This window comes from Alligator mississippiensis, chromosome 6, assembly GCF_030867095.1.
Source record: "Alligator mississippiensis isolate rAllMis1 chromosome 6, rAllMis1, whole genome shotgun sequence".
In the NCBI taxonomy this organism is placed as follows: Eukaryota; Metazoa; Chordata; order Crocodylia; family Alligatoridae; genus Alligator; species Alligator mississippiensis.
The window spans coordinates 95,258,228-95,276,839 of NC_081829.1; the positions used below are offsets into that span (position 1 = coordinate 95,258,228).

Here is an 18,612-nt window from a genome sequence, read left to right on the forward strand (position 1 = left end):
TAGATTGTTTAATTTATTTTTGAGAATACTGTTCTCTCATCTTGCCCTAAAGAGCATTTGTTTATGTAGGTTCTGAAATGATTTGTGCTCCTAGGGAAAACTATTTTCTTGGTCTCAGCACCCTGCTCGAGTAAGAGAGCTGGGGACTGTAAGACCAAGTGTTATGCAGGCCGTCTTCCTTCCTCCCTTAAGAGCTGGAGTTCAGTCATGGGAGGAAACTTCATGCAGCTGTAGTCTCTAGGACAAGGGTATGCACCCACAGGCGCAAGCCCAATTAAAGAACACCAATAAGATTTCACAAGGATGCTTGTTGGAAAGCAGTGACACAGGATTTACCCTGTAACATTCCTGCTCTGCTACATTTCCCTCTAATGGTTCAGTTTTCAAAAGATCAGCTGGCAAAACCTTCATGAGTCCCAAAATACTCAGCATGAAATGGGGTCATGCTGCAATTTTGCACTGCGATGTAATGAGTTTTTAATGAATGAGTTTGTCCCACGGGGCAGTATCATTTAAGTGTGACCCAATTTGCTCTACTCTGGCAAAGCCAACATGTGGTGCCTAAGCTAAGTAAAAGTCATTCCTAGAGTGGTTCTAACACAGCTAATTGGGCACATGCAAAGCAGTAAACAGAAATACACTCCTAATGCCAATCTGCAAAAGGAGACAGCCTCCCCTTTGCCCCCCCAGAACTTTTCAGAACTACTGCTTCTAATAGCAGAAGTCTTCCTGAACTTTGTCACAGCCCACTTCTCCCCACTGGTGTCAGGTCCACCCACTGCATCCATCCCTTATAGCAGATCCATCTACTCCAGAAGTTGAACAGAGACTAATCCTCTCTGCCTTACCTGTATTTCACAGGCTAGCTGCACATTGAAAATATAATGAAAAGCCTCCTCTAATGTCTCTCCTAGAGCTACCACGCCATGGTTCCTCAACACCAGCACCTAGTAAATGAAGACAATGTTAGATGGTAGAAACTGGTACAGTATATGCAAAGGGTTTATGAAAAACATGGGATACCTTGCAACTGGGCCCAAGAACTTTCTGCAGCTGAATTCTCTCCTCCTGTTCGTCAAGAGATCCTTGATAGTTGTAATAAGCAATGTCTCCCAGAATCAGAGCCTCTTGAGAGATAGGAAGGATCCCACACTTCATGGAAGAAACCTGTTTCAAGGAAACAGCACTGAAAAAAGCTGCAGAAAGAAAACCGAGTTTTAACTTGTACGTGCTCCCCTTCTGCAAACAAAGAGAGATGGGAGCTGATCCTCATGTGACACTTGGTCTATTCTTTTGAAATGTTCAGAACCTCAGATCTCTCTGGGGACTCTCACTACCCTCCAAGAGCAGCCTCCCATGCATGTCAAGAATGACTGAAGTCAAGAGAGGCACGCAAGTATAAACTATTGCAAGAAGTGAACTGTAGCTATACCTACTAGATCTCAACTCATATCAGGCAGCAATAATTATATATATTAAACCTTTTCCTCCTCAGTCCATGTTAGTAGCAGTGGAGACTTACGGCCGCTGTTGCAGGAGTGTGTATATGTATCGCACATCTGACATCAGGGCGCGTGGAGTAGATGGCCGTGTGTGGACTGAATCCTGCATGGTCGATGCTCAGATTGGTACTCCCCTGGTCAACTACATCTCCTAGGATATTTACTTTAACCTGGGAAATCAAACAGAAGAAACATGTGCAACTATTACACGTTGGCCTAGACTGCAATGATCTGCAAGTCTACTGGGAGGAGAGAGTAGCGGTGGTGGGGGGAGAGGAGGATGACAGACCGTCTGAAACTCAGTAAGTGCCAACATGAAGAAATTTCAGTTTGGGAATGTTTGTATGTAATCTTTACTTGCAATTTGCTCATGTAGGGGAGGCTGAGGTAGGTTTGCTTTTATGCCACATTAATGAGTAAAATAACTTTTAGAAGGATTTGGGCAGGCATGACTATGTATGTGAAGCCTCCTGTGGATTAAGAGCTTGCCAGCTGTTGAAAACAAATCATGGAAGAGGTTAAAGGGTAGATCTTGATGAAACAGATGCATTCTTCTCTGGCCTGGTAAATTAAAGAACCGGTCAGCAGTCTAGTAAACAAAACAGATTCACAATTCGACCAGAAAACAACTCTGCAAGAGGCTCAAACCAGCATAGACACATTTAGCGTATGTCCACCTAAACATTTTCAAGTTAAAATGGCAAAGAATAACAAATGCCATCACTGGAAGTTCCACATAAACTGCACACTTATACAATGCGCTTGGCATATTGTACTAGGCGTCCTCATTCCTCACGTTTTAGTCTACGCTTTATAAAAGCCGACTACAATTTAATTGGAAAGCGGACATTCAATCTTAAAAAACTACTTTTTAAATAATGTTAAATGAAAGTTCTGAAAATATTAAAAAAAGATTCCCAGACAGGGGGAGAGGGAAAAAGAATAGCTGAACATTTTAGATGCTCTTCTTGTGATTTTAATTCAGCTCTGTTTGGCAAATGATCGCAGCACTGCCCCAACCACTCCTGTTCTCTTCCAGTAACTGCCATCAAGGCTCATTAGTAGGTATAACTTGGAGAACCCATTCTTAAGCTCTTTTGCACCATGAGATGCATAATCTGGTAATCTGGCTCTTGATTCAGAGTTCCTGTGCATTAATTTTTACCCATATACCAAACACCCTTTTTGACTTTTGAGAACTTATTTAATTCAGTTTCCCACCAATAAAATGGGGATAAGAAGGCATGCCTCACTCCTTCACATGGACATCACAGGAATGTATGTATGTAAGAGCCTTGAAGAACTGAAGCACCATATAAAAAGTGTTAACAGTAAGAAGTTTGTGACATTAACAGCCATGGGAAATTCGATTTGACTTGCTTCTGTGGACTAGATGAAAAAATGCCCAAACCCTGTGGCTCCTAAAGCAACAATGGAAGCAAAACAGAAGGAAGTGAACTCTGAAAGGGGCAAACAAAAACCTGGTGCCAATGTCCTATGCTTTCTGGGTTTAGTTTTCTACTTCTGTAGCCACAATTTTTTCCAAAAATAACAAGCTAGGTGTTAGCAATTGCTGTGAATGCCGACTAAGCACATACCAAATTGGAGGCGGATGCTTCAGAAAAAGACAGACCTCTTGGAATGATAAGAATGTGGTCATGTTCTTTGCTCACTCTTACCTGTAAACAAGGGGAGGAAAGAAAAGATGATTGATTTATTATCGATTGTAAGTCAGGTAATTCTCAGAAAATTAAACACTTGTAATGTTAGACTATTTAATTTTAACTGTGCACGGGAAACCCAAGTAGTCATTTTTACTCAGAAGAATACTCACTGTGATGTAGGAGTTTGCCAGATGTGCCCACCCAAACAAGTCAGCCAACCTATACAAGCTGGCTAACTTGCAACGAGTAAGTTTTTCTCCCTTAACAAACGAGGAGGTATCTATTCCAGGAAGGTCATTGATGGGGGTCACCATTCCATGGCCTTAAAAAAAAAAAAGCAGCAAAGAAAAAAAAAAGTGTCAAATAGAACAAATGACATAATTTACAATTATGGTTTTCTAAAAGCAAGGAATATACTTAAATTATTATTGTAGGGCATTTTTACACGTGCTCTGGGGGGGGTGGCTCCAAGAGCTGCTCTAATTAAAGCACCGCAGTGTCTCATGTAACAGCATCCCTGTGCTTCAAACTGGCAGTGGGGGTGCTTTATCTAAAGCACGTCAAATGAGCTTTAGTTAAAGCACCCCTGCTACCATTTTGAAGCACAGGGACACTGATACACAAGACACAGAAGTTGGCTGGAGCATGCTAATTGGGACGCTCCAGCAGACTTGATTAATCAAGTTTGCTCTGACGCACCGCAATTCCAGCGTGTCGGAGCAGCTTCCTGGCACATATATAGGCACCCATGGAGCCTCAATTCTGGCCATCACTAGTCATATACAAGAACTGCAATTCACAGCAACCAAAGAGAAGTAGGGCTGGAAGGGACCTGCAGAAGTCATCTAGTCCAGGCCTCTGCTTGAGGTGGCATCAGCTGCAATCATTTCTAGCAACCTCCCCAGAAGCCCCTGGATAAAAGTTGTACCCGAACATAATGTGAAAGTCTCCAACTTCTGAGGGAAGTGATAGTTGGTGATGCAGAGGAATATTCTGAAGCACCACTAAGATTTTGAACTCTTTCATGCTTCAAGGAGTCATAAATGATTGCTGTGGACAGTTCCCAGAACAGCTTTAAGATTAGCAAGCTATTCTTACATCCTACTTGGGAGTTTTTTAAAACTAGACTTCGTAGAATTGAACAGAATGAGAAACCTATTCATATTTCTGAGCCATCTCAGTCACTTCTAGGAAGGTAATAAGGACTACAGCAGGAGTACTTCAACTGCTGGACAGCTCGAGTCGCATCTTAATAGGAAAATTGTACCATGGACCTGCCTTATTTCCCATTGGTGACTCTTTTCTCCCCCTCTTCACAAATACTTTCCTGGGGGAACATGACAGCCATTTTTTAAATACTCGAAAGGCTGCCATAAAGAGGAGGGACAACAACTCTTTTTCCTAGCCACAGAGGCAGGACATGAAGCAATGGGTTAAAACTGCAGCAAGGCAAATTTAGATGAGGGCTCAGACAACAAGTTCCTAACTGTAAAGGCCATAGGACAGTGGGACAAGTTGTCGAGGAAAGTTGAGACATCGGAGGTTTTTAAGAAGAGGTCGAGAAAGTAACTGTCAGGGGCACTGGTGACACACATGGGGTGCACGTGCACCCTCTGAGCATGGCGGTGCACCCCATGCGAAAAGACACCACCAACCCTGCTGGCGGTGCCTGTGGGTGGTCACCAACCGAGCATGCCGTGCCCCCCAGCCACCAGGGGCACGCGGCGTTCACTGTCAGGGGTAGTCTGTATTGGGGCAGCAGGTGGGACTGGATGACCCTCAGGATTTCTGCCAGCTCTCTGATTCACTGGCCACAGACAGATGTGCTGTTAGAAGAGCTCCAAGTGCCTCTGAGGTGCTTCAAAAACAATAGGTGGAAAAAAGGAACAACTCTGAAGCGCTTCCTTTTGAAGTGTTTCTTGAATGTCTGCCTGCTCCAGCAGATCTCTGCTTCCTCCCCCCCCTCAAACAACTGGAAAGCCATGCTGCTGCATGTCTTCACAGCTGTTCTGAAGCACTCTGGGGTGGGGTAGGGCTGAATGTCTGCATGGCACAAAGGTTGTATTTGAAGTATACTCAGATTCAAATACATCTCTTCAAGCCCTATGATTTTCAAAGGTGCTGAACAGCATCTACTTCCTTTGGCTTCCAGGCCCTGAAACACTCAAAACAGGACTTCCCATCCACAGATCTTAAATCACCTCATGAAAGGAGCTATCCTATTTGCACCTCCAAGTCTGCAGGCAATGGAGAGAACAGTTCAGAAAGACAGATTTGTCTGCTGAACTCAGACACTTGCATGAATATTTAACTAATGATTTATTTTTTATTTTTTTTTTACTGGTTTCAATTATTTGAGTTCTTGGAAATTAGATATAGGAGTTCTTCTACAAATGCTATAACATTTAATTTTGCAGGATCCTGGCAACAACTCTCAAATTTTTCTTTATAACCACATACTACTATTTATTACAAGCTATTTCATGCCTCTGACATCTGTGAATTTAATCACACACTTGTATAGATTTCTTTCCCCTTGAAAATGTAAAACAAGTGTAAAGGCAAGTGCCAAGTTATGATAAGTACTATGTTACTTATTTTTTAGCAGTTTGATGCATACATAAAAAGTGCTGTGTTAGTTTGCTGAGATAAATTGTGAACTTATTGATTACTACTAGGTTCTAGAATAACTGAGCTTCTAGGCACATAATAATGCTGATATCCTCTTGTTATCCTGAACCAACCAAATATTTGGAGAATGTGTAAGTTGAAAAGTAAATTATTTACCTAGGCTACCACCTATATGGTTTTAACTGGTAAAACAAGCTACAGCAGAAATTCCAATCAGAGGAAGTAAGGTTCTGGTGCTGCTAAAACATGGAGAGAATTTTAAACATATATCATCAATCACACACTTAGTTCACTTACTGAGTGGAGATGAAGAAAAACCTGCAAAAGAGCTGGCTGTAATGTAATCGGCAATCTGCTGCAATGCAAGCAGTCCAGTTGGGTTATGGCCCTTCTTCATCTGTTCTTGAATAAGACATTCCAGGTCTTCTCGGAAAGCCTGTGGAAACATTTGAGAATCATAAAGGAAAGTTGTCTTTGATAACAATGGGTCCTTGTAGACGTGCTGCGAGGCTGCTCCGACACTGTAGTTACAACACGTCAGAGCAGACTCAATTAATTGAGTCTGCTGGAGCATGGTAATTACTGTGCTCCAGCCAGCTGCCGCGTCTTGTGTATCGGTGACCCCATGCTTCAAAATGGCAGCGGGGCTGCTTTATCTAAAGCTCACTGAACCATTTTGAAGTGTGGAGATGCTGATACACGAGATGCTATAGTGCATTAATTACAGCAGCTCTTAGAACCGCTCTAATTAAAGCACCCCCTCTCCCCAAGCACGTATAAAAGTGCTCAATGGGATTATTTTGGGGAGGGGAGAAGGAGAGATTGGTACCACTGTCCAATTCACTGTCCAAGCCTTTTCATAAGATCCTGTTTTCAGCTGCCTATAGCTTTGCCAGACTTACACTATCTGGCCTGAAATTTCTATGCTAGGTGTCCACCTCGGGAGACTTGGGGAAAAATGTGTTGCTACAAAATTGTAGTAAACTGAATAACTATAGCACCCCTCCTGAATGTAGAGTAGGGACTTGGAATTTGTGCAACAACAGTAGGGGCTATAATATTTGTGCAAACAACATACCTACATTAATGCCTGTGAAAAGCTGCCTGTATTTGGTTAAATTAGAAACCACCAAAAAATTTCAGCTCACATGGGCTCACTAGTTAGTACAGGAGAAATGTAGGGACGGGAAAGACCTCAAGAGGTTCACTGTACTGCTCCAAGGGACTCTCAAGTAAACCTAGACCACCCCAGCAGATGTTTGTCTAACCTGCTCTTTAAAAACATCTGATAATGGTGATTCTATAACCTCTTTAAGTAATCTGTTCCCAGACTTAACCATCTTTGGGCACCTATACACGAGTGCCAAGGCTGCTCCAATGCACTGAAATTCTAGTGTTAAGTCCATTAATCGAGTCTGCTGGAGCACAGCAATTGCTGTGCTCCAGCAGCCTCCGGCATCGGTGTCCCCGCATTTAGAAATGGCAGTGGGGACATTTGTGCTAAAGCTTGTCGAACGAGCTTGAGTTCAAGCACCCCTGCTGCTATTTTTAAGTGCAGAGATGCTGATGCAAGAGACGTGGTGGCACTTTAATATTAGGATATACTTTCTGATGATACACATGCTCCGGGGTGGGAGGGGCACTTTAATTAGAACAGCTCCAAGAGGCGCTCTAATTAAAGTCAACTTTGCTGCAAGGCAGGATGTAAGCATGTCACACCCCCAATTTTCTTATCAAGGCCAGTCCAGTCATCTCTGAGTTCAGGTTTCCAGTCGTTTCATTTCACCTGGGACAACCTTGTCCTTGTCCCCACAGCAAACATGCAAATAACAAACCAACCCACACCGGTGGTCTTTCTTCAGACGTAGAGAGCGGCCCCCTAGGCTCCGTGCTTCTCTCAGCACAGCAGTCTCTTCTCTTCCCCACCTCCCACAAATTCCTTAACTCTCTCTGTAGCCCCACTCTCATTTACTGGTCATCGGTGACAGCTGGCCCCCAGGCTTCCAGCCAGGCAGACTCCGCACCTCCTTACACAGGACTATTGCTTCTTATCCTCTCCCTAACTGACAGAGAGAAAAATCAATCACCAATCATTTCACATCTTTTATAGCAATCTGTTCTCATACAGAATCACAGAAAATGAGGGTTGGATGGGACCTCAGGAGATCACATCCAGTCCAACTCCCTGCTCCAAGCAGGACCAGCCCCAACTACATCATCCCAGCCAAGGCTTTGTCTAGCCAGATCTTAAAAACCTCCAAGGATGGAGCTACCACCACCTCTCTGGCTAACCTGTTCCAGTGCTTTACTACCCTCCTGGTGAGTTTTTCCTAATATCCAACCTAAACTTCCCTTGCTGCAACCTGAGAGCATTGCTTCTTATTCTGTCATCTGCCCCCACTGAGAACAGTGAATATACGCACATACTATTTTTTTTTAAATTCCATACTGGACCCTGTACTTGATTCTGCCCCTATTGCCAAGTTGAGGCCTCAAGAATACAAGTTACCTTTTATGTCTTGTGTACAACCCTCCTGTTAGGGCATCACAGAATGACACTGGCCTTCTACGCAACTTTAAATTATGTTCCATTTACCATTTGTTATAAATCCTTCTGTAGTACAACTGCCAAATCAGTTATTCCCCATTTTGTTTGGGCACCTGCTTCTTCCTTCCTTGGAATACTACTTTGCATTTAACCTTTACTGAATTTCACTGTATGGATTTTGTCACAACCCAAGGGTGTGATTTTTGTTTGTGTGCGCTTTGGCACCGCTGAATTATTTTCCCGCCGTTTGAAGCTTTCTTTGCAGGGTGCATTTCTTCTTTGCAGTATAGAAATTCACGTTGCAAGGAGTTCCCGCCATTTGTATTTAAATTTGTGCCCCACTATTGATCAGTTCTAAATTATTCCCACATGGCGGCTAGCGATTGGCTTGCTGGACGTATAAGAGGCTTGGGTGGTTTCCGCCCAAGTTGGAGAACTTCGAGCATGCTGCAGAGTGCCTCTACGGAGATTTGCCCTGCAGCTGGCTGATCAATAGACTGATCACCTATCGATTCTTCTCCCCGTCGTCAAGCGCAATCCTCAACGTATCCCTCTTCCCTGCGTGCAAAAAGTTCCACGGAGCCTCGACAACTTCGTGAGAGTCAGAGTTTTGTCCGAGTCCTTAACATAGGGATTTAAGCGGAGCTTTACCTGGGAAACTGTCCAGCCTACACCGCGACCATCTACGGTGTAAGTAAACAATCTTGAATCAACCACTAAGCGTCTGTGCTTAATTCTAGCGTGTCGCCTGCTTTCTCCGACCCAGCGTGTCCAGGCTGCTGGCCACAGCCCGCGGCGCAAAAAAAGGGCCCCGGATCGCTCCCGGCCCGCACAGATTTCAGACTATTTCTAAAAATGTATCCAAATCATTTTGGATGGTCTTCCAAAAATGCTTGCAACACCTCCTCTCCCATCCTTGGGATCATCTTCAGATCCTGTAAGTATAGTCTCTATAATCACTCTTCAAGTCATTAATGAACATACTGAATAACACTGGGCCCAGGACAACACCTGAATACCCCCATTTGATGCACCCTCCAAGTCCGATAGTGAACTACTGGTAATTACTCTAAGCGTAGTTTTTTCACTAGGTGTACACCCTCATTATAGTAATTTCATCTAGACTGTATTTCCTACCTTTTCTCCATACCTGTTAGATTAACAGATAACATGGCCAAAGTCTCTCTCCCACTGAACATCCTCCTGCCTTCACATGCAGCTCTTAGTACTGATGAGACTGTGCATTTGCCATCCCAAAAGTGCAGCAGACCATGCCAGAAGAATGGAGGATAAGAAGCTATCTATCATCTTTCCCATGCTGTCCACGACCTCCCCCTGCAGCCTGTGGGAACTGGCCACTCGACTCAGCTTGCACTGGGGCAACAGCAGGACTGGAGTGGGAAGGAAAAGGAACAGGCTGGAAAGAGCACGAAGAAATTGGGAATGAAGTCGGGGGGGAAAGTGGAATTGGGATTGGATGGACCAAGAGTCTGGGTTGGGGAGAGTCAGCCTCTATCTCCACACTACTCACCCCACCTGTGCCTTCTTTCCCATTTCCCTTTCCCAGTCTCTTTGCCCAGATGATTCCAATTCTTTTCATACGCCCCGTCTCTTTGTCAGAAAGATCCCTTTTCCCTGCACACCAAAACTCTCTTCACTGGTTCCTAGTCCCAGTCTTATTCTGCCAGATGCAGTGTCCGTGACTCTGGGCCAGTGCGGGGAGGGGAGAGGCAGACTACATGAAGAATCAAGAAAACGGGATGGAGAGGCTGGACTGGATGCAGGGAGGGGAAAAATGGGGGATGGAGACTGGGACTTGACAGAAAGCCCAAAAGGAGGAGACCAAAGTTGGGCAAGGGAGAAAAGCATGAACAACAGGGGGGACATGGGGAGGGCAAAACGGGTTTAGAAACATTCGTTTACTAGAGCGTGCTTGGACTTCCTGAGCCGTACCACTCCTCTGTTGTCAGCAAATCACGGTGAAACCCACTAGCAAAGGACCAGCCTCTTCTAGGCTGGTCCATGAGGAGGACGAGGATTACCTACTTCTGCTCCAGTGACAGGTGTGGGCAGTGGCATCCCTACTGCTGAACCAGTGTGCCTCAAAGGGAAGAGAGGAAATTCCACATTAAAAAAAAAATCTACTTTACAAGAAGGTTATTAAGAGAGGCACTCAAAAATGAGGAAATACCCAAATTAAGGTGGCCTTTTCAGCTTCAATTTTGCCAACCTGGCCATGTACACATTATAGTCCAACTTGTAACTACATGATCACAACTTATTTTTCCAAAGGGTTCAGGCCTCATTAATGCACAGGATGTTAGATGCTCACCAAAAGAACAACCGTTCAATATTTTGTTTTCTCTTTATTGTTCAGTGTGTGGTCTCTCGAGTCTTATTTATTGTATGCTAATCAAAGTCTAATACGATAACACAGGGGTAGTCAACCTTTTTAAAGGAGAGTACGGTTCTGGTGGGTACCACTTCCAGACATGGAGCAGGGGTGGGGGTCCCCCCTGGCAGCCAAACACGAAGTGGTGGCGGCAGCAGGGCAGCACATGGCGGTGGCGCTTCCCAAGTATCCCCACTTCTCTGCACTGCTGCTGTGTACCCCCTGGGACTGTCCCACGTACCCCCAGTTGACAACCCTTGAGATAACAGATCAGAAGATTTCATAAGAAAACAATAATGCCCGTGACATTATCCAAATGTTTCACAAACATTAATTCGTCCTGTGATCCATGCCCAAGCTCTGGAGGGGTGGGGCGAATTTATCACTTTACGCATGAGCAAGGATTCTGGTTTTCAGCGTTTCAAAATTGTGAATTTGCTGACAAAACACACATCACAATTCCTCTGATTAAAAGCCCCAAATCCATCACTCCCCACCCACAGTCCTCCCCACCCCTGCTGGTACCCCTCATTCCCCACCCACAGCCCCCCACCCCTCCAGCCCTGCCAGAGGGGGCTGCCAGCTGACAGGGCAATGGGGCCAGAGACCCAGGGCCGCAGCCCCCTACCCTCCACAGCAGCACCTGAGGCCCAGTTGCTGCCTGTAGGAGGCAGCAGCTGCTGTGGCACAGCAGAGCCCAGAGTGGAGCCTGTCCAGGGTTGGGGGTGCAGGCTGCCTGCTCCAGACTACCCTGCTGCCCTCCTCCTGGGGCCTCTGCAGCCCAGCAGATGGGAGCCGGTGCAGCAGAGTGAGGTGGGGAAGCTTGTGCTGCCTCCATGAGCCAAGCGCCGCCTTGGTAAGGTGCCCCCTGCCCGCCCAGCAGCAGCAGGGGAGGGGGCGCAGAGTTGTGCCCCCTGCTATCTCCAGGAGGGCAGGGGGTGCCTTGCCATAGTGGCACAAGCCTCCCTGCCCTGCTCTGCCCTGCCACACTGGGTCCCGTCTGCCGGGCCCCAGAGACCCCAGGGAAGCGTAGCAGGGTGGGGAGCCCGAGCCCACAGCCTGGGCCCCAAGCATCGCTCGAGCTGGGCAGCAGCTCCAGCCCAAACCCTGCTCCCTCAGTGCCCTCTGACTTAGCTGTGGGAGCTGCTCCCCAGGCTGCCTGGCGGCCATGTGCATGTGTACGTGCACACATGGCACCTCCTGCCTGACCGCCCCCCTCCCGCTCCCCCCAGTCCCTTGCAGGTTGCAACTCTGCCAGCATGCAGGGGGAAACCCACCGTTTCCCATGCTTTTCTCCTTTAAAGAAGAAAATCTGGGGTTTTCTCCCTAAAATTAGAAAGTCCAGGTTTTTCCTCCTTTAAATGAAAAAATCTGCATTTTACTGCATTTTTTTGTGGCAAATAGAAAACCTGGATCCCTGCTGATGAGGACTGGAGGCAGAGAGTGTGCAAGGGCAAACATTTCCATCCATTGTGGATCCCCAGTGAAAACCACTGAGGGCCCGGTTGTTCAGACTGGTTAGCACGCACTAAGCTTCTGGAAACCAGAGACTGGTGTCACAAGCTACATATATGGAAAATAAATAGGCTTGGAATTCAATTTTTCTTTTTTAATAATGTTGACACATAATATCAATGTTTATTTTTAAGCATTTACTTCAATTTTTAGTGATGTAAATTTTCAGGATTGTGTGAAATTATGTGTGTGGGTGCAGAGAAGTTATTAATGAGACAAATGTAACACACTGTAGGACTGCTGCCAGCTGAGAGGCAGAGCTGCCAGCAGTCCTGGCTCGGACTAGCTCCTGCTGTGACTTCTCCTTTGTTCCCAGTCCCCTGGGGTTTCTGGGGGTTGAAGTCCAGACTGTGGTCAGCACAGTTCTCCCATCAGCCATCATTTTTCTTTCTATAAATTTTGATTATTAGTGATGGAAAAACTTTTTGGTGGTCTGTGAGTGCGAGGTGAAATCAACCTTTAATCAACATTTACCAATAAAAATCAAATCCTGCCAAGCTTCAAAATAAGGAACAGCCAAGTAGTGACTGCCAATGTAAAGTCTGGTTTAAGTGACTAGTCCAAAGTTCCCAAGGAATTCAAGTGCCTCCTTAATACTCTTCTTTTTTGTGTCATTTCTTTTTTCCACCCCCCAAATGCATAAGCCTTACTTCTACTACCACCACACTGTTTCTTTTCTATTGTAGTTTAAAATGCTCTGAATCTAAACCCTCAGCCACTCTGTGCCACAGGGGTTCCTCTGCACAAAGAGCCTGCACAACTAGCTGGATGAGGCTCTGCTTCAAATTGCCAGAGCAATGCACGAGCAGATGGAGCAGGCAGCCAGGAGATCCTTTTATTCAGCCAGCTTCACAATATTATATAATTTGAGCAATAGATTTATTTCCTTTTTTCCTCAATTCTTGTAGTAAACAGTAATTTAACTCACAAATTAAAGAAAGGTTTTCTAAGAGCTGACAACAGCCAACCTGAGGCACTTTGCCCCAGTGCATAACATGATGTTATTCAAGCTGCGTATACTCGGATAGGTGTCCGGCTGGGGTCATCTGACCCCAGCGCTCTTTCCTGCCCAGGCAGGGGGTTGGACTCGATGATTTGCTGAGGTCCCTCCCGACCCAAACATCTATGAATCAAACCCCGCCAGACAACTCTGCTTTTCTACCTGGGCTGCCAGAACCTGCTAGTCTAGTAGGTGTCCTCTCTTGCATGAATGATCAATCACACGGCTACAGTTTTAGGGCCATTTTCCGTTTCAATGGTAGTTATGACAACGATTGACCAAAATGCCTCATTGTCAGGTATTTGCAGAGTACATCCCCTCCAGAGACATCCAAGGACCTCATAAACATGCCAATGAAGTACTGCCACTTTACAGATGGACAGTAAAGTTTAGATTCGGGTTATCAAGTCCTGCTTGCACTGATAAGCTCCATATAGGTAGTCTCCCTGAGGCCAAACGGGCTGCTCATGGGAGTAAGTGTTTGCCGCTACTGATAACCCGAGGTCACAAAGCAAGTATGTGACACAGCTAAAACAGGAATGTGGCTCTCCCGCCTCAGTTCTCTGCTTTCACCGCAATATTATCCTTGTGGTAGCAGCGTACTGTCTACCAGAGAAGCATCTGAAGTTCAGGAAATATGAGCCCAATCAGCTGAGCATGAATTCAGGAAATGGGGATCTGTTAACATATATTTATTTAAGAGAGAGGAGGCAGCAATTGTATAGAAGTGATTTGTTTGAAGAGAGAGATTTAAAAAAAGGAATGAAAAAATAGTTTATCTGTACTATATTAAGTAGAGCAACTGCACAGCAGTTAATTTCAAACTATATTACTTATAACCCATAAGTATACTTAAACTAATTAAAAAAATTACCAGCAATATTACAACCCCTAGTGCCCACACTTAAATATGGCATTTTCATTTTGTTCCTTAGCAAACTGCTGTAGCTAAAAAAAAAAAAAAGACAAAAAAGAAGACAGACAAGTATTTATCTGAAATTATCCAGAATGCACTGCATTGATGCTTCTCTGCTTTATATTTACCCCACTAGTGTATTTTTCATTCTACTTTAAAATGCAGTGGGCTTCTCTTACTTTATGGATGTCTAAAAATTTGCTACCTGGTGCTTGCAGGTGCATATTTTACATTTATTGCAGCTATTCCTTATGACAACTATTTTGGTACAATTTTGATTCATTGAAGAATGGTAACTGGCGTGAAAAACTACCTCACTGCTTCTTTTAAGAGATCTTCGGATAAAATAAAGCCAGAACAGGAAGCCAATGGTGCATCTCCAGGGCAACTTCTGAAAGAGGCTGGTGTGTGAATGTAATTCTCATAGAGAATTTCTGTTGACACATTAAGGCACGGTGATGACGCTAACTCAGTTTTTAGTAGATTGTTACTGTGTGGCCTCTATTTGTCACCAGATCTACGAGGTTGCAGCAAGCTGCCCGGGCAGATCTAACTCTGGGACCAGAGCTCCAGGTTAAGTGGCCATGAGTTTGTCTGGGCTCGCTAATGTGATTTATTTTAAGTTTATACTAGAGGACATTCAGCATTAGTTACAAGTGCACATGACCTCACACACGGAAGAGGTTATGTTCAAGGTTTACATTTAAGAGCAGATATAAAAGTGGCACAAAGCAGACATTTTTCAAGTGGAAATGGCCAGAGTAATTTCAGCTGGAATACTTGACTGGAAAATGCTGACTAAGAAAAACAAACTGTAGCAACTGTCAGAGGAATGAAAAATGATGTTATTCAAGCCATGTATGCACACCACCATTCAAAAAAAAGGGAGTGCTGTAACTGTGGGATTTAAACCAGTTGTTTGGGTACATGTGAAAAGTCTTTACTAGGAACCTCTGCAGGCTTCAAGTCGATCAAAATACTGCAGCATGGAGTTGACATATATGATATACATGTTTCTGGAGGGCTTTAAACTAGCCTGTTTCTTTCTCTAGGTGTAATGGCCTGTGCAGCCACAGCATAGATTTCATCACCTGCTTATTCAAGAAACATTCCTAAAAATGTGCAGACAAGGTCTGCATGCAAAGTAGAGACTGTGATTTGAAAAGCTGGACACACCTGCTTGAGGAAGAGGACCCAGTTATAGCTGAAGTGAAGAGTGGCTTTAGACCATTCATTCATTGACAACTATCTGAAGGGACCAGCTCATCTTGTTAACCAATGCTGCATTTTGCAATCCAGCACTTTGCAATCCAGTTTACAATAAGGAGTCTGAATTTCATAGGAACAAAATTGAACTCCGAGGACCAAACGCTCCGAAACTCTCCTAGGCTTGTGTTTCAGCTGGAGTAAATCAATGCTAATGTAGTTCAGTAGACTGCAGTAGTTTACACCGGTGAAGATTCAGCCCAACTTTAGCACTAATGCTAAAAATGGAACATGTATCGTAACGTTTCAGCACTACAGAAATAACACATTTTGCAGAGCTCTCGATTGTGGTTCTTTAGAAAGGAATTAAAAATAGAAAATCAAATCCTTAAAATAAAGGCAGTCTAATGCTTTTTTGTGTCACCTATATGGGAATTACCAACTTCCTTGAGTTGGTCTAGCTTATGTGAGAGTAGCCATACTGTGGACTAACAATCAAGCTATGCCACCTAGCCACTGCACTCACCCATGTGTGGCACTAAGTATGAGGGCACACCGTGGTACTTTGTGCTGCGGTGGGTTGAGCTGCATTATGAATGTTTCCATCGTGAATGGCGGGGAGAGAGCCTCTCTATCCTCTGGGTACAAGAGGGAAACAAAGAAAAATTGAGACTAATATCATGCAAGTGGAACTAACCTGCTTCCACACTTTGGACCAGATGTGCTAACAGTTGCTTAGCTGCTTTTTACACCTATTCCCCTGACAGACCAGTCAACTTAAGTTAAAATGCCACAAGTTAAGGTGGTCAAGGGGTTTAACATGGGGAGAAAACATGAGTGGCAGGTGGGGCAAACAATAACTCAAGTTTACTGTGCACTGAAGACAGGCCCATCAATTATAGAAGATAGAACCATGGGACAAGGAACACCCCCAGTAATATGTAATAGTTCAAAAATAGTGAATTTACACTTAATAAAAATGTTAGAATGAAATGTTTCAAGCATTTCTTTTCAGCTGTCTACTGTGCAGACTGCATTTTAGTGTATATGTCTAGACTAGCTAAAGTACCAGATGCATTCTAATTGCCATAGCAGAGACCTTTGGGAAACAGTTATTTTAGCCTACACAGAATGGCTAGATTGCTTCCAGTATCAAAGTGACTTGTTAAAAGCTACCCTGAAATCTGCAGTATAAACATGCCTTCTTTTTGATGGAAGATATCCGCTGCATTAATACCGTATGATCCATCTTACATCATCAAGTAGCTTACAAAATGAATGTATATAATCATCTTCTAAAGACAAATAACAGATCTGCAAAGCAAAGATGCAAGCAAAAACAGTGCCATTAAACAGCAACTCTTTCAAAATTACGAGATCTCAGCAAAACAGGGGAATTCATGTTTGATTTGCAGTCACGTAATGGTTTGCCTATATCTTCTTTCAGGAAGATAAATTGCTAAATGTAAGCTGACAGTGTAATTCTGGGCCTTTAAAAAAAAAAAAAAAAAAAAAAAAAATCGATGTATACATGAACTTGTACAGTAGCTCATGTACAGGGATTGTCAATCAACTAAAACAGACTTAAAACCAGAATAAGTAACCTGCTACAATAACCTATAATACAGTACTACAATTTCCTCTTTTTATACATCTAGATAGATAGATATATTGCAGAGCATAATAATGTTGATCTGCATAGAGTTCTCTAAGGACCTAAAAAAAGTTAGCAGTATTCAGACATGGCTATCTTTCTTTTATATTGTTTCTTGATTGTTGCTCAAATTTCTACATGAAATATACCTCCACTGACATGATGAGTTTTCCTTATTTTTTAAATCATAAATAAAATGCTAGCGCAGCATTCAGTTCATACACAAGTACTTCAATGTTCTGGACAAGAATGTTGCTCTGTTGGTGTACCATCTGCTGACCTCAGTTTGATATTGGGTTTATTTACATGAAAATGCCAAGAATGAATTTTCCACTAGAAAAATATTCCTAAATTGAGTTGTGCTAGTGTCAGCTTTCAAAGGTACTAGGTAACCAAGAACAAAGCAAAATGGTGTCTGTAATCAGGTACAGACATTACACTTTTACCGGTATAAGTGACAGAAAACCGGTCTATACCTGTAACAGAACAGAAGTTCAGTGCACAGACCAGTTTAAAAATGATGGAATCCAGTCTAAGATTTGCACCCCCAACCAAAGGGCAAATGTGTGTTCTGTTCGGTACTGATCTAAACTATGCCACTTACCACATAACTTAGATCAATTCTGCCTCCGACTTTTTAATGTCTGTACCTAGTCTTCAGAAGGAGATCCTACTTTCACTTAGCCTTTTATGACTGGAGTTCATTGAAGATAAAATGAGAGAAACAAGGCTTCTAGTGGGTGATATTTTTTATTGAACCCACTGCATGGCTGGGTGAGACTTAGACAAGGTTTCAAATGCAGTGCATAAGAATACACTGCATTTGAATACTTGTCTAAGTCTATCCCAACAACTCAGTTCTTTCAACAAAGATATCAGCAACAAAAATCCTTGCCTCTCATCTATTTCTTGGACCATCATGACTACAACAGCACTCCAAGATTACCATCACATGGGAGATTAAATGCATTTTAATGTATAAGCAAAAGCATTTGCATTTTAATGTATAAGCAAAAGCATTACATAAAACAATACGTAAATAAAGCTTACAGTCTTGGCTGATGTGTTGTTGAAAGAGTTCTCAGGAAAGAACAGAGATGTTAACTCAGATCACCTTCCTCTGAAGGTAGCTGGTTACAGTGATCTCCACTCCCCTGAAGCAGCCAACCTAGATCCAGGATCCCAGTTTCAAAATAAACACCCTACGCTGTGAAGGGAGGAGTCAGCCAGCAACGAACATCTATTCAGTTAAGGCTTGCAGGGAAAAGATAAGGGTGACAAAGGAGCAGTTACCTCTTATCAAAAGGGAAAAGGGGCTGCTAAATGGACAGAGAAAAAGAAAGAAAACAAAATTTATAAATAAGGAAAATTAAATACATTTTGGCACATGTGCATGCCAGCGTCATGCAGAGATACTGATCTGCACTAGCCTGAGTACCAGGTGCAGTCTTAGCCGTGGCAGTTGCTGAATTTGAGATGGATTTACCTTGCTTCCCTGGGCTACATAGCTTCTGGAACCTGAGTTAGTTGGGGTTTAGCTCCGTTGAGCATCTCTCCACCATACTCTACTGTACTAGGCAGACA

General features: G+C 43.7%; 1 protein-coding gene across 12 annotated transcripts in view; it reads right to left on the reverse strand.

Moving 5' to 3' along the window:
- The window catches only part of ADD3 (adducin 3), a 173,851-nt gene that overhangs the window by 12,570 nt on the left and 142,669 nt on the right, over window positions 1-18,612 (reverse strand). For 11 of the 12 annotated variants that reach the window (XM_014594684.3, XM_059730187.1, XM_006263287.4 and 8 more), the window contains 6 exons: window positions 6,095-6,233; window positions 3,337-3,488; window positions 3,101-3,181; window positions 1,523-1,672; window positions 1,024-1,167; window positions 849-947 (listed from right to left, as the gene is read on the reverse strand). In XM_014594684.3, the coding sequence (XP_014450170.1) occupies window positions 849-947; window positions 1,024-1,167; window positions 1,523-1,672; window positions 3,101-3,181; window positions 3,337-3,488; window positions 6,095-6,233 (765 nt within the window). Of the gene's footprint in view, window positions 1-848; window positions 948-1,023; window positions 1,168-1,522; window positions 1,673-3,100; window positions 3,182-3,336; window positions 3,489-6,094; window positions 6,234-18,078; window positions 18,166-18,612 lie in introns of those variants that run through there. The other variant, XM_014594685.3, reaches the window with a different exon arrangement.